Genomic DNA, 15699 nt, shown 5'->3' on the forward strand with positions numbered 1-15699 from the left:
TGGTAAATTTGTAGATGTAATTGACAAAGCTATAAACAAACCGAGAATTCCGAGAAAGTCCCTTATTCAAAATCTAAATTTATTGAAATAACTCCATCATTGTACATTATATATAAAATTTCCTACAATGATATTTCGACAACCGTTAGACTCGATAAAACTGGATGTAACCGAAATCTACGCAATAGACCCAATAGTAATATTAAAGTAGATTATTTTATTACTAGAGAATATCTAAAAAAAATCGTTGACCATGACACAAATTGTTAATTTAGTATGAAATAAATAGTAACAATAAAAAAACGCTGTATTAGCATCAATTTAGTTTTAAACGTGTTTATTCACATGGACATGGTTCACACATTTGTGTAGTTGGTGTGTTTTGAAAAATGTTGATAACAGACATTCAACCATGTCCGTTCTATAAACAGCATTTTGATGTTTATTTCTAACAATCTTTTAATACCGTTATTTTTACCTTTAATAATATCTTAACATGTATTAGACATAGCCTCTAGTCATAACCACGAAACAAAAAAGATCTGCAAACTTCTAAATTCAAATTACTGCTTTGTAGACGTAAGGGACTTGAATAATTCTCAGGTTACGATATATATGTAGACAGTATATGTTAAATCAGTCCAAATTGATGATATTGATAACCATTGAACCATTGCAGCAACGAAGGAAGTCTTCAGGAGTGTAGCGAGCTATCAGTAATTTGTAATATCACATTACCTGTTGATGTTGCTAAGATATCTTGTTACTATGTTTATAAAAACAATTATTATTATTATTATTAATTTCTATTCTGTAACAACAACACATGTTATTCTAAAAATTAAATATTATTGTTGTTACATATTATATTATACCACGCTCCGCATAAATTGATGACCCCGATGTTATAGAAAAAATTCCGACGTCAAATAGACAAACCGACGTATTTTGAAGATAAATATAAGTATTTTGAAGAGACTCGACGAAATTTGAAGAGATCGGACGTGGTATGAACAGACCCGACAATTAAAATTCGACAAGATCCTGAAGTGATCTTCAACCCTCAACATGATTCCAACCTTAACGTGATCTAATCCAAACGACATTCCCGGCCCGAGAAAAGAATATTTATTGAATTGTATACAGGTGATTCAAAAACCGTTGACAGACTTCTAGAACAGATAATACATGAAAAATTAAGATGAATAGTCTTAATATACATGGGCTCGCAAATGCCTCCTTAACGAGATATAGTGGGGCAAAGTTTTTTTAAAATAAAACATTATCTGCAATAAAAAGCCCTTTCTTAAATTGTCTACGCCATTGCTAATTTTGTTAAACGGGCAGTATTTTCGTGTTGTTATCTATCGATTGGTCTCTTATATAACTTTGACCTTGACAGCCTATACCTTGTTAAGGTGACATTTGCAAGCCAATGTATATTAAGACTTTTCATCTTAACTTTTGATGTATTAGCTGCCCTAGAAGTCTGTCAGCGGTTTTCTGAATCATCCTGTATAATAAACTTATATTAGTCGAAATTAAAATGAACACGCTTGGGTTTCTTTTTGGTTATATCGTTAGTAATACTGTCACGGCAAGTGGCCTGCAGAGATGGTGCCCATAATAATAAATGAGGTAAAAATAAAATAAATAGCGGCAGTAGAAAAAAAAAATAGCAGGATATCAGTATTTTCACATTCAAGAGATGTAGTTCACCATATATACACATTTTCAAATAATGCTTTTCCAAGAATTGGTATCCAGTCGGAAAGTTTTAGGAACAGAAACTTGAAATGACAGAAGATGTAAAATATTTATTTCTTTTAGACAACGTTTCTGTTCATCCGTGTCAAAATATTAAACGTTCACAAAACGGCAAGTTTAGCATAAACGTTGTATACTTTCTAAAGGAAATTGTGTTTTCTAAGTTACATTGACTACTGTAAGCAAATATTTCGTATTGTGTACACAGTCCATCGGATAACCTCACACGTCAGACACCCATATCAACACATCTCACGTTCGACGTTTGTAGCTGCGATTCGGCTGACGTTAACTGTCACGCCCTCTGTTGCCAGACCTAGACTAATCGCTGGTTCTGGATCGCCTAGGTGTTATATACGAAGATAAATATTTACAAAAATCTTTGTTTGGACAGTTCGGACAGAGAGTAACGCAAACATGCTTTATACCAATGACTGATAGATGACAGAGATTTAGCACATTTTTGTTAGCAAATCTATTATATAAATAATTATATTTCTGTATATGATTTTAATAATAATAATAATTAATTATGGATTAATTTTTATCACTCATCAAGGAATTCATTTTATTCTTATAATCTGTTTTATATATTATTGCAAATTGATTTAGACTTGTCAGTTTTTATTAGAATTATATCTTTATGCTTAGTGAGAAATCTTCTTAAGCCAAGAATGTCTTTTTTGAGCATGTTGTAAAAATTAGCTAATTCTCTATTATTTATCAAATGTTTATTATGATTAACTTTATTTAAATAATTAGATATTTCGTTTATAATAGCACTTCTAGTAACGTTGATATGGTTTTCGGGTGATTTTAAACTAGTCCATATCTTTTCGATATCAGTGATTAAGGTTAAGATGTCTTTGTGATGGTGTTAAATATTTCTGCGATTGTCATAACAGAATTTTTCACCTAACTAAATACCCGGTATAACCAATAAAGTAACACCTATTTTTAGAAAACATGAGTTGAAATTCGCTCCTTATAACTACAATAAAATTGAAAACTTGCTCACCAATATGAAGGGACAAAATAAAGACTATAGATAAAATAAACACGGTATACAGAATCAATTGTAAGATTTGTGATAAATCATATATGTATAGGAGAGTCTAAGCAGCATCTTCATAAGCGCATAATTCAACATAGAAACGATGTGCAACAATTCAAAATAATTGACAAGACAGCGCTATGTCAACATGCTTTGAAAAATCAACATAACTTTGATTTTGAAAATCCTAAAGTTATCACCACGAGTAAGAATGGTTTCAATAGGAAAACCTTAGAAGCTATTTACATTACTAAAAATATTAATAACGTGGTCAACTTCAAATCAGACACAGGCAATATTGGTAAAATATGCGCGGGAATAGTTGATAAGCTTGATATTTAGATTAAATTGAAACAAATAAGTAATTCATAAATGACAAAGCACCATAATTAGTATTGAAAATTGAATTTAAATTTATTTTGGATTCTTATAAGAAATAAAACTGGTTTGTCGTAAGAGCCATTTTAGTAACGCAAGTGAGCAGTTGAGAACCACATGATAATAGACTAATCCTTATGAAAAGAACAATTAATATAATTATAGATGACAATTATCAGTTCTCCCAATGTTTTTTCAACAATGGTACGTCTTTGAATATACCAAAATTTTAAAATGTATTATTTCAAAATGTTTCGTCGTTTTTTGCTTAAAATTGTAATTATTTTTTTAGATTTATATTAAAATCCTGATGATGAGCTTATAGTAGCCCGAAACGTCGATTAAACATATTTAAATAAACATAATTAATCCATGAGGAGTGTGTTATTTCCTAGCGAAATTATCCTTATAATAATAATATTTCGAAGATATTATGATTTGTTATTAATTAAAAGACGCGGTCTTTTATTAGACAGGTTGTGATTGATTAACTGGAAACCGTAGGGAAGCATTTCCGTCCACGAAAGAAAAGATAAACTGCATGTTTGAATTTCTTTTCAGCTGTCACGCGATGCCCCAACGAAAATTGGTGTTTACCGAGTTTAATACGGACCGACGTGTTTCGGAGTTGGAACACGTTACACAATCCTTTCATAAATTTATCATGGGTCCCGGAGTGCAGAGGCGCGTTCTTAGACCGTATTGCTACTCTCCGCTGTCTCGTTTCCGTGAGACGAAATTATATTTATTTAGAGCTCGGTACGGTTTGGACCACAATGGCATGCCGCAGTCCATATAAATTAAACATTGCGTCTCGGACGATTATTTGCATGCCACTAATGCGATAACTCCGCTTTTGGTCCTTTGAATATCAGTAATGATAAACTGACCTTGTGGCTTGATGTTTGATTTATGTACGGGAAAAAGAGGGCCCCACCACTTTCGATGCTGTCGAAGTGAAATTGAAAATATACGGTTATGTTTCCATCCGGACGCACCAAGCAGTCGGTGATGTATGGCTTTTATAGGCGGCAATCATTCTTCCTTCCGTCCCGTCTTCCGATAATGACAATAAAACCGGCACCATCGTCCCGTCGGCCATGTCATATACCACGTCCCCCGGAGTTATCTAAGATTATTGGGGCGGACGGCCACGGTTTGCGCGTGTGTGTAACCCCCGCGGTATCGTCTTGTGTGGTATATGCACGCGTTAGATGGAGGAAACTGTTCCTGCCATAAGCGCCAATAAAACCAGGATGCCCTAAAATATGATAGCTTGATTTCGGGAAGTGGAGGGATAAGGGAGATAGCGGAGTTATATAAGAGCGATTCAGCAAATTTATCGTGAGTAGCCTCCAGACACAAGAGTCACGACGGAATTTTAAGCTTCAGGCAAATAATTTTCTATGTGATATCTTCTTCAAAACCATATTTATGTATTCCATTCGTATTTTTTTTACGTCGAGTTTTCTTGACTTAAGATTAGTAGCGGGAGTACATAATTGAAGTGTTTTTGCGATGTACCGTGATTAAAAAATGGGCGGCCAGTTTTTGCAGGACGCCATCTCACCTCTCTGCCCGGAAAATCGTCCGCTCTTAATGGCTTTCCGGTCTGGATGTCGCAGCCAGCTAGATTTATTCCGATACGCTTCGATTTAATCCGATTATTTCGAGTATTTCGAATCGAAAAAGGATGGCGGACGGGTTAATAGAAAAATGCACTTGTATTTAAATTGGAAATCAGTCTTAATGTATAAAAAATCCCTATCAGATCAATTTTCGCTTTCTTTCTTCATGACACATGACGTCTTACGTAATAACGTTAATTGTATTGGACGTTTGGTTAAGCGGGATTTCAATTTAAAATAAGAGGTTTAATAATGCAATATAAAAGTTTTATCGAAATTCATTTAGAGCACGGCGAGCCAACTTTAGCCTACCGGTCTCGGGCATACATAAAGATTAAGCCGTGATGAATAATTCAAGACGCAAAAGTGACTTGAGGTATGTCCGCGTTCTTATCTGGTCGCCGCATCGGCCGGTTCCGTAATTAGCTACTTTAGTATGCCAGTTTATATCACAATAAGAAAAGGCCGCAATTTGTCCGCTGGGGGTGGAAACAAAGTGGTCGCTTTTCGGCCAAGTAAATCCGAGCCTCTGCGCAATTTGTCATCCTCGAGCACGCCGTACAAAACAACCATTTTTCCCTTGACTGCTGTAATAAATGCACAGCTACACAATAGTCCTGTAAATCTCTATGAAATCCCGCGTTCGCGGATATGGGCCGAGCGGGACCGATGAGTTAGAATGCCGCGATTATTTTCACACAAGGGGACGTAATAGGGGATTACGCGAGCAATACGTTTAGTCCAGGAAGTTCCTACGGTTTATCTCAGCTGTAAATTGTTTTCGAATCCTGTATATATCCCGGTTTATATTTTACTTAAAATTCTTACACATTTACGATTATGGTGGTTTGAGACGTATTCTTAATTCAAAATAACGTTAGACAAAATTATTAAAGGATCTTAATTAAACGGAATAAAACACAGAATACGAAGAAATGCTCGAAGAAGGGAAGACAAAGTAAAGAATAAAAGACAGGAGGCTGATTCAAATAATGAGAGACGAGGAAACAATAATGTCACAAGGAAAAGAAGATAATAAACTTGAAAACTAAACGATAAGAGGGTATTGATATATTGCAGAAGCAGGAAATATACAGAAGATAGAAAAAGAAAGGATAAAGTATGAAGGCAAGATGAATCAGAACGAGGTTCAAAAGAAATTGAGGGCTTCAAAGGTGTGAAAATGGAACTGTACCTACATCAATAATGAGTAAGAATTTAGGATCGATAATAGAAGGATACCCACATCGTATAAAGAAGAAGATCCATTGAAAAAGTCAACGTGATCAATATTAAAGAAGCACTAAAACACCATCTTGTGTTTCCATTGCCCAGAATTAGAACATGTGAGCCACAGATGCTCTACAAAAACGAGTTGCTATACATTTTAGGGAGGGCAATTGCGCAGGAATTCACAGTTTAACAAGTTAGATTAAGAAAATGAGTGTTCTTCCCAAAATAGTGAGTAGAAAAATAAACAGTGAGTGAAGAGAAGAGTTTTCCTCAAAAACATAGGAACCTCTCACAGCTATCTTACAAACTGCAGCACAGAGAGTTACCTTTAGGCTGCGAACAGAGTCGTTGATAAAACTCTTTTGGGTTGTACAATAACGAAAGTTTTGTATGTTAGCGGAATTAAAGTGGATGAGGGCTTCCTCTTCTCTCCTAACATTGTTTCTACAATAACTAATCTTCTTGTGAAATCTTGACGCTGTAATTCTTGAACTACAGCAATTTTGTACTAGAATTGTGACATTGAAGTGTTTATGGAAAATCCACCGAACACTCTTACCGGATATCTCTAGAACCTGAGCATGACGAATCTGAGCTTATATTATGTGCGGAACTGTACTATATTTATAATAAGACAAATTGTCGAGAGAGTCATTGAATATATAGTGTAATACAATAGCGTATACAATAGCAATAGATGTTTGATTGATCTTACGAAAGCGTTTGATCGAGTAATGTTTTCTGCTGTTAGATAGACAAGTCTTAGTCTAACAAGGAAGTAACACAACTGTGACACGCCGATTTCTATGAAATTTGGTACAGTCATAGACTGCACCAAAATAAAGTTGATAATAGGGGTTGAAAGTTTGGGGAAAAAGTACATTTTTGCCTATATTTCGAAAACTAAAATTTGGTGAATTGAAACTGACGTTCATTTTTAATAAGCTTTCATTTCATGCATCATATACCACATTTTCGGGTTGATTTAAAAACTATCCTATCGATTTTGGTGGCGTTAAATATACTTGTAGTGTATCCAAAAATATTAGTTAAGTATTTTTCTCATGCCTCGTAAATCAACCCCAGTGAAGTTACGGGGGCTAACATGTAACCACTTTTCGTAAGAATGTTGTGATCAAACTGTCAAGTATTTTGAAAATATTTTAAACAAAACCCTAAATTAGTCACACTGTAAAATTTTTTGTGTAAAGTAAGGCATATACGACATTTGGGGGTTAACTAACCCCTTAAAAATTGATTCTATTCTAGGCGTTACGTAAGTAAAAGAGAAGTAGAAGTAAGAAGAAGAAGTAAAAATGTTTGAAAATGGTTATAGAGGCTGGAAGTTAGGGGAAGAGGTAAATATAAAACTTATGGATAAATAAGTTATTTACTTATTTATGAATTCAAAACAAGCTAACAAAAGAAATGATTGAATAAACCAAAAGATTTTATCACATAAAAACTTTAGCGAAAGATTTCGAAAGAGAAAATAGAATAACGTAATAACGTAATGTAATAACGTGAAATCGCGATGTTAAAACCCAAATATCTAACAATAGCAAAATAGCCAGACTTTTGTACACTATCAACATAATATGCAACAAGCCTATAGGAGGTGATGCGGTTTATTTCTTTTTCATCAATATTACAAGCAGCTGGAATCTCCAAAAAGTTTTCGAGGTTGAACATTAAAATCTAAGTGATCCGGTCACTATTTATGATGGTTCGGGGTGGTTGGCTTCAGGGCGATCTTTACAATATCATCCGAAGATGATATTGTTAACTTCTTGTTATCAATACTCGCATCGTAGTTGATACTGATATATTAGCTTTAGGTGTTTTGGTGGCGAAGGCATGGATGGCCGACTGAAATTATTCGACCTCGAGGAGTTATTAATAACAGGGGTTTGGTTGCCTCGTCAAAACAGGGTTTGCCCTTGTTAGGCTGGTACTAAGACTTTCCGTAGAATAATTAATATACGTATTTCCGGTTTTTTCGTAGTAATGCAAAAAAAAAAATCAATATTAGTTTCATTTTAAAACTTCTGATAATGGATACTCTGCAAATAAAACCGAAATTAACAGTCATGCTACTGAAAAGTTCCAATTTGCTATTGACACAAAAGCGAATTTTGGACAACATGAAAAGTGGATTTAGAAACGACAGAAACATTCCGCCGTTTAAAGTTTCATCCAAATTTTGAATTATGATCATGTTAAATCGTTTTGGGGTAAACAATATAATGAAGTTATAATTAAGTTTAGATTAAATTAATTAATCTTTTAACTACTTACCTATAACAGTTAAATTTATAGCAAAGTTCCGTGTGGGTGACGTCCGAAAATCGACCCTGCATTTGTAGACTCCCTCGTCATGTAACTGCACGTGGTCAATGTTAAGGGTTGCAGGTCGTTGATCGGTAACGAAATAGGCCCTTGGTCCAAACATCGTAGGGTCAGACCACTTAATGGCATCGCCAACGGGTCGCCCCCTAACGTCGAACCTAAAAGTGGCAAAGAAAAGAATATTTCAGTTAAAAGAAAAGACGAAGTTGGCTCGCGAGTATCCTATAAATTTATTTACGGTGTCCACAGCGGGAAATCTGGACAGTGACAAAAGACAGTCGTGACGTGCCCCAAATACTTTAAGCTTTTTTCAAACTTTCGCCGACGGCCGACCTTCCGCTCACACGTACCCACTTACCCTTACGATGAAAGCACCCACAGCTTCGCTTTGTTACATTGCCCCTTAATCCACCCTATTTTTAAAACAAACAGAATTTATCGTCGACGTTCGGGAGGAAATGGGATAAAAAGCTGGCGCCTTCCGTTCATTTCAGTCGATACGTTGGGTCATCTTCTGGAGGGTAACTTTTAACGAACTAGATAGCAAAAGTTCATTATTAAGCTTGATAATAATTACCTTCGTTCGTTCATTCGGGCGCTATAATTTTTAACGATCTTCTCGATGAGTTTTTAACGAAACTGAATCAGCTTTAAACTACATATCGAAATCTTATCTCTAGGTGAGTGGTATCGTTTCCCTAATAGCATTACCATTGCGACGCAAAATTGAAAGCGGAGCGTTTGGTATTTTGCCCGGATTAAAACCGAATTCGACTACCCTACATATGCCCAAATTCCGCTGGTTTAAATCCTAAAAGACCGTATTAAGTATTCATAGGGCACTTGCCCAGAGTGTATGCCGAAAGTACGTACGAAATAACCTAAGTACAGGCCTTCAGTAATTTATTTGACTTTAAGCATCCGATTTATATTTCAAGCGATGTGATAACTAGACCCTTCGTCTATTTATTACTCTTACTATACTTGCAAGTTGAAAGCTCGCGCATATAGGTTTCGTATTCATTGATATTTATAAAGGTTATGAGAGAAAATATTTAATTTTTGTAAGTTGTTTAAAATTTTTCTTGTTAAGTGTAAAATCGATTTTATCACAGTATTTTTTGTGAATATCCAGATGGAAAAACAAAAAAAAAGGATGGCACAAAAAAACCAATGAAAGTTAATAGCCAATTTGACCTAAAATAATGCCATCCTGAAACAACGTTATTTTAGGTCGAACAGGCTATGAATTTTTAGAGGTTACCTTAATCAAAAACTATTCTTAAAATTTCTTGTTTTTTTATTTTACTAGGTAAATATATAATAAACAAATTATATACGCAGGTACACCTAACCAATACAATATGGTGTTGTGGCTATTGATGCTAGCGTTGTTTGTTTACTTTCAACTTCTTTCTTTAAATCGCTTTTTGCTTTTCTCCTCTTTATGTTTGAGGCACTATATGCTTTAAACGCATAAGACGAAAAGAGTGTACAAAGGGAGTGTAGTTTTGATGAGGTTCTCTTTCAGAGATTTGGCACTAATCCAAGTCAAAAATATCGATGATGGTTCTAATAAAGGCCATGTCGTACCAAATTGAGTTTGGTGATTTTAATAACCAAGAGTTGAAAATTGGTATCCTTATCAGAACGCCAAAGTGGCAGCAACTTCTCTTGCCTGTCGAGTCCAGTCTAATGAAATCTTGGTTGTCCGGAATATGTTTGCTATCAAATTAGAACTCCTAATCACAAGAGGAGCTATCCAGAAAGCATTTTTTTTCCTTGAGACAGTTAAGCCAGGAAGACGATATTCGAGATACGGGCAAAAATAAGGATCGGCTACTAAATAATGTAATTTTACAGCAACGCTTCTGGCATAGAGTGCTGCTTTTCTGTTTTTATTGTCGGTGGTTTACAAAATGAAAATGCTGCGGTTATAGCTAACAGTTGATCAACTGCAGCAATGTCTTGCTGTTACTTTTGAAGGCTGTGATCAGTAGAACTTGGATTTTTCCTGAAATCAATTCAATTAGGTGTTGTGTATGAGCTGATTTGATTTTTTAGCTACCGGAAACTATCAGAGTGAAGATCCAGCATCCAGCATCGACATCTGATTTGACATTTTGAGATAACTTCTTGATACTTCGATGGATTTTATAAAGCAAGTCCTACCTTTAACGAGGATCTCAATATATCGAGCAAATGCTGCTGAATATGCGATAGGAGACTGATGGCTTTGATAGGGGTACATTATATTCGACATTGCGTTGTAATCTTTTGCTGGCTCTTTCTTTTTGAAATTATGTGAACTGTTAGGAATTTTTCAAATGCTTTAGCTTTAATTTAGTTTTATAATTGCCATAAATAACATCCAACAATTTTTTTAAGTTTTACCTGGTAATTTGATATTTTGAGATTAAGTTGAAATTGTACAGAAAACTTCGCAACTTTATTTCTAATAATTTTGTTACTCCAATGTAATATGTTTCATAATCATAATATCATAATATCATTTTAAAGCGGAATGTTTTAGTTTTAATATGGTAACAAAATTGTTTCATAATTTCCATAAATAACACGCCACGATTTCTTTTAAGGTTTACCTTGCATATTGACATATTGAGATTAAGTTGAAATCGTACAGACAACTTCGTGATTTTTTTTCTAATAATTTTGATAATCCAATTCAACAATCGTTAAAATCGTTTATAAATGGAGTTTTTGTTTCTTTATATATATTATATTATATTTATGTTTTTATATGAAACAGTTTAGATGCTTTAACATGTTTATTTACGAACTAAAATATAAAATACTATAAATCCCTCACAACAAATGAAATATTTTTTGCCAGAAACACGCTTTTAACTTTTTGATGAATTTCATAAAATTCCAGTTAAATCCTCTACCTATTATCCTTCACGTTATTTTTCGAAACGATTATTTTTTAACATCGAACTGTTTCCTAAACATTTATATTTCATATTTTTAGGTGATTTTCTTTCCATTTTATGTGTATAAATTAAAACTTCGTTTTTTGCACTTTAATGGATTTTATTTATTGTTTTTTCTCAACCGGTTTCGCTATATTTACATAGCATCTTCAGGAGAGTTACGTCAATTTTTTACAAAAATATACTTTATCTTGATTCATTTGGTAATTCCTTGTTTATTTCTATTGTTAAACTATATAGATGATATTTATTAAGTATGATTGAAGAGGATTAAAATTGTTTAGATACGTGATGTGTCATGGAATTCGTTGTCAAAGTTCTTTCAAAGAACTTTGAAGAAAAAACTTGAAAGAACTTTGACAACGAATGACAAAAAACGAAGTTTTAATTTATATTTCACGTTGAACGATATAAATTGTGGTGAAAAATTAAGACTCCGTTCGGAACCGGTTCGAATAAGTGTCAACGTGTCGATTATCTCGTTCAATCTTAATTGAATAACTCCGAATTAAGTCCTTCATTTTCAACACAATCGAGTTATAACCTCACTCGAATGTGCTATGAACTGGACCAGAATTACCTATTAGCTTGAGCATTGTTCGACATCCACGAATTCAATTTCCTCCCTAACATTGATGAGGTGGTGTCCACATCCTAGCTACTATAGATTTTAATTTCAAAACTAAAACTCTATTTAATCGATTATTGCATTATCATTAAGCCAAATCTGACTGAGATAGTATCCGTAAAACATGGACTTTTCTATAATTCATACAAAAATTTTAAATTTTAGTCCAACCATCAACATAGTAACTTCTATAATTTCGTCATGCCGTGGACCAATTCATTTCTGGTGAAAATTTTTAATTAAACCGCAACGAAAGGGGTTGGGGTTTCACGTCTCGGACTAAAATTAGAGATGGCTTCCCTGAACCACTTACTTGTTCTTTTAATAAACGTGCATAATATCGTTTGCGTAATAAAACATTAAGCAGACGAGAAGCCAGCGTAATTGTACGACAGGATTACTTTTATCCATTATATGTGCTTACTTCTGTGAATGGTAGCAAAGAGTTGGAATACGTTTTTAATTAGAGAGTTATTTAGGCTCTAATTAAAAATCTAGTGATCTATACGCGAATAAATCTTTTTCAAGCGGAGCACATCCTTTCATACAAATAAGCTGGAAGAAGAAAATAATACAATATTAAATAAGATGCTTTGAGAAATAAAATTGGAAACTCATAAAGAAATCTGTATATTTTAAAAGAAGTAGTTTACGTAAACAGAGCTCCACAAAATTAGAAAAAAAATTTGATTCAGATTAAACTTTCACCGTAGTTTTGTTATTCATCATTTTTACAAAGCTCTATAGGGTAAACACGATGGTCGACCGGTCTCAGTAATCGACCATCTGCAATTATAAATTTAAAAAATAAAAGTGTAGTAAAATTTCTTCTATGAAAATTTTTATCAATAATTAGTTGCCAGTGTCTGTAACCCAAATTACAAGTAATTGCCTAAATACTGGTAGTACTGCCCTAATTTATCAGTTTAGAAAAGTGCATACCGAGTTAAACGTTTGAGGTAAGTAAACTTAGACTTTTATTTAGCATGACGTCTTTCATAAATAAGCATGGAAAGTATTAGAATCTTGTTTTACTTCAATCTGGACATAGACACAATTTTAGATAGAACAGTTTTACTATTTCTTTAAATGAAGTTGTTAAAACATAGTACATGTTTTTATTTTCGGGTGGTCGAACATAGGTTTTATAATTAATATAATCTTCCATTAGTCGACCACAGTGGACGAAACGTTTTCTAGTCGTGGACCACTTCTTACAATACGTAAAAATTCAAAATATTCAAAATCATAAATAGCTTTAAGACGACTGTCCTCGCTAGTTAAATATAGTCGATTCTGCTTAACTCGACTAATAATAATAATAATAATAATAATAATAATTTCTATTTTTCACGGATTTTCACGGTTTCAATAATTATATTAAAAATTTCATTTACAATTCACACAAATCCTTACAATTATTAATAAAGAGATGTACAGGTGGGCCAAATTGGACACTTTTAAAGGGAAACTCCTCTTTCTATAAGAGATAGAGGAAAAATGATATCAGTGTCTGATTCTCGATTTTTATAAAAAACTTAATGGCGAAAACCGCATATCGATATCTCTTACGGTTTCAGAGATACAGGAATTTTATATCATGAACGATATCCAGAGAGGTGGCAACCTTTTAATGATATTTTTAGATGATTGTGATATAATCCACAAACTAGCGACCAATTCGAAAAGACAACATCAAAAGACGAAGCTCGCAATTTTTCTTTAAATTTAATTTGAACAGATGAAAGATAGGGTAGTGCTATAATAATATTTGAACATATTTAGGCAACAAATCGAACCTGTTGTTGATGATTTACCTCTAGCGTAACTGCGAAATGTATTTTTTCAACATGATGGTGCACCGCCTCACAATGCTGCTATTGTCACCAATTTTTTGAACGCAGCTTTTGATTATTGTTGATTAGGTAATCAAGGTTCTATTCGCTGGGCGGCTTGGTCACCGAACATAACACCTATGGATATTTTCCTTTGGGGAAAATTGAAAGATGTTATCTATAAACAGCCAATAAATTCCCGACAGGAATTGAGCCCATTGAGCTTATCAACTCAGCCTAAGTGGCTTATCAAAAGGGCTAAAAAAAGATGTCGACTGTGTATAACACACACCATTTTGGGGACATTTTGAACATTTTCTATAGAACAAGGGATTACTTTTATTGTTATTTGTTCCTATATATTTATTCTTGTTTTATAATAAGATAAGTTTTATTAATTTAATCTGCTTTTTGTTTATGAGTTTATGTTTTAATTCATTGTAACCAATTATCTGGATACTACTTATAAATATAATCTCGTTTTTCTTTTATTTCCAAAGCCTACTTTTTCAAAATCTGCACATATAAGTTTTAAAGTTGTATATTTCAAAGGTATTCCATTTACAAAAATCATTTTTATGTCAATAACTGCTATAATATTGCTTCGAAGGAAAGCTAACTTATTCCATCGAATTCTACCTAAAAAGTTGCTTTGGAAATGTTTTCACAGAAACGAAGATTTATCAATAAGAAAAAAGTTATGACTCAGACACTGATATCATTTTTCCTGTATCTCTTATAGAAATAGGAGTTTCCCGTTAAAAATGCCCAATTTGGCCCATCCTATACATAATAAAAATATGTACGCTTTTTCAGGAAAATGTCAAAACCAAGGAAAAAAGTGTTCCACAGATATTCAGAAACATCTTTAACAGATGCTATTGATGCAATTCAAAATGGTATGGGAATAAGAGAAATATCTCGAAATTCAGATTACCAAAACTACCCTGATAGACAGGCTTCAAGGTAGAATAAAAATGGGGCCTTTTATTATGGGGCCACCTACCATTCTCAGTCAAGAAGAGGAACAAACATTATCTTTGTGGTTGAAGCATTTATCCATAACAGAATTCCCCTTGAAGAAGGAAGAATTGTTGAAATCGTTTCAACACATTGTAAATTCAGACAAAAGACGAACACCTTTCAAAGACGGCAATCCTGTGGAGAAGTGATTTAAGGCATTTTGTAGGCGACAAAATATTGTCTTTCGGGAGCCCGAAGCTCTGTTAAAACCACGAGCAATAATTACAGAGGAAGAGATACGAAAATGGTTCAGAGAGCTAAACCACTTCTTAAACGAAAGAAATTGCAAAGATATTTTTGAAGAACCTCGTCGGGTATTGAATGGTGATGAAACCGGGTTTTCCCTGTGTCCAAAATCCGGGAAGGTTTTAGACTGGTTTTTTCTGCGAATTATATCCAATGGTAATTTTTCCATATGTTCGGCCTCCAGCTGATCTAATGAAGTCGATTCCCGACCAATGGTTTATTGGTAAATCTACTAGTGGCTGGATGAAAAGTGATATTCAGTATTGAAAACGTTATTCTCAATATTAATTAACCCCTTCACGCTTTTATTTTAGGGCTGACAGAGAAAAAAATATTTCAACCGAACTATGACATTTTGCAAAATATTCGAATTTTCTATTTGTACAGTTTTTTAATTAAGCTGATCTGATATTGCATCGTTGTTCTTCTTTATCGTCGACATGCATTAATCCTAATATGTAATTATAATCGCGCTAATGGTGGCTCGGCACGTAACTGACGTTAATTTAAGGGACGAGTGATGATTACATTGCAAGTCCATTCCTGCAGGTTACTAAGTAGTGCCATAGAATCGGTGAAAGTCATCGGTCATAATCCTGCCCTA

The 15699-nt window shown here is 33.8% G+C and overlaps 1 protein-coding gene across 1 annotated transcript in view; it reads right to left on the reverse strand.

Moving 5' to 3' along the window:
* Positions 1-15699, reverse strand: part of LOC111415938 (neural cell adhesion molecule 1) — a 266395-nt gene that overhangs the window by 72665 nt on the left and 178031 nt on the right. Inside the window, exon 3 of the mRNA XM_071197577.1 lies at positions 8359-8567. Within this exon, the coding sequence (XP_071053678.1) occupies positions 8359-8567 (209 nt within the window). The remainder of the gene's footprint in view (positions 1-8358; positions 8568-15699) is intronic.

This window comes from Onthophagus taurus, chromosome 7, assembly GCF_036711975.1.
Source record: "Onthophagus taurus isolate NC chromosome 7, IU_Otau_3.0, whole genome shotgun sequence".
In the NCBI taxonomy this organism is placed as follows: domain Eukaryota; kingdom Metazoa; phylum Arthropoda; class Insecta; order Coleoptera; family Scarabaeidae; genus Onthophagus; species Onthophagus taurus.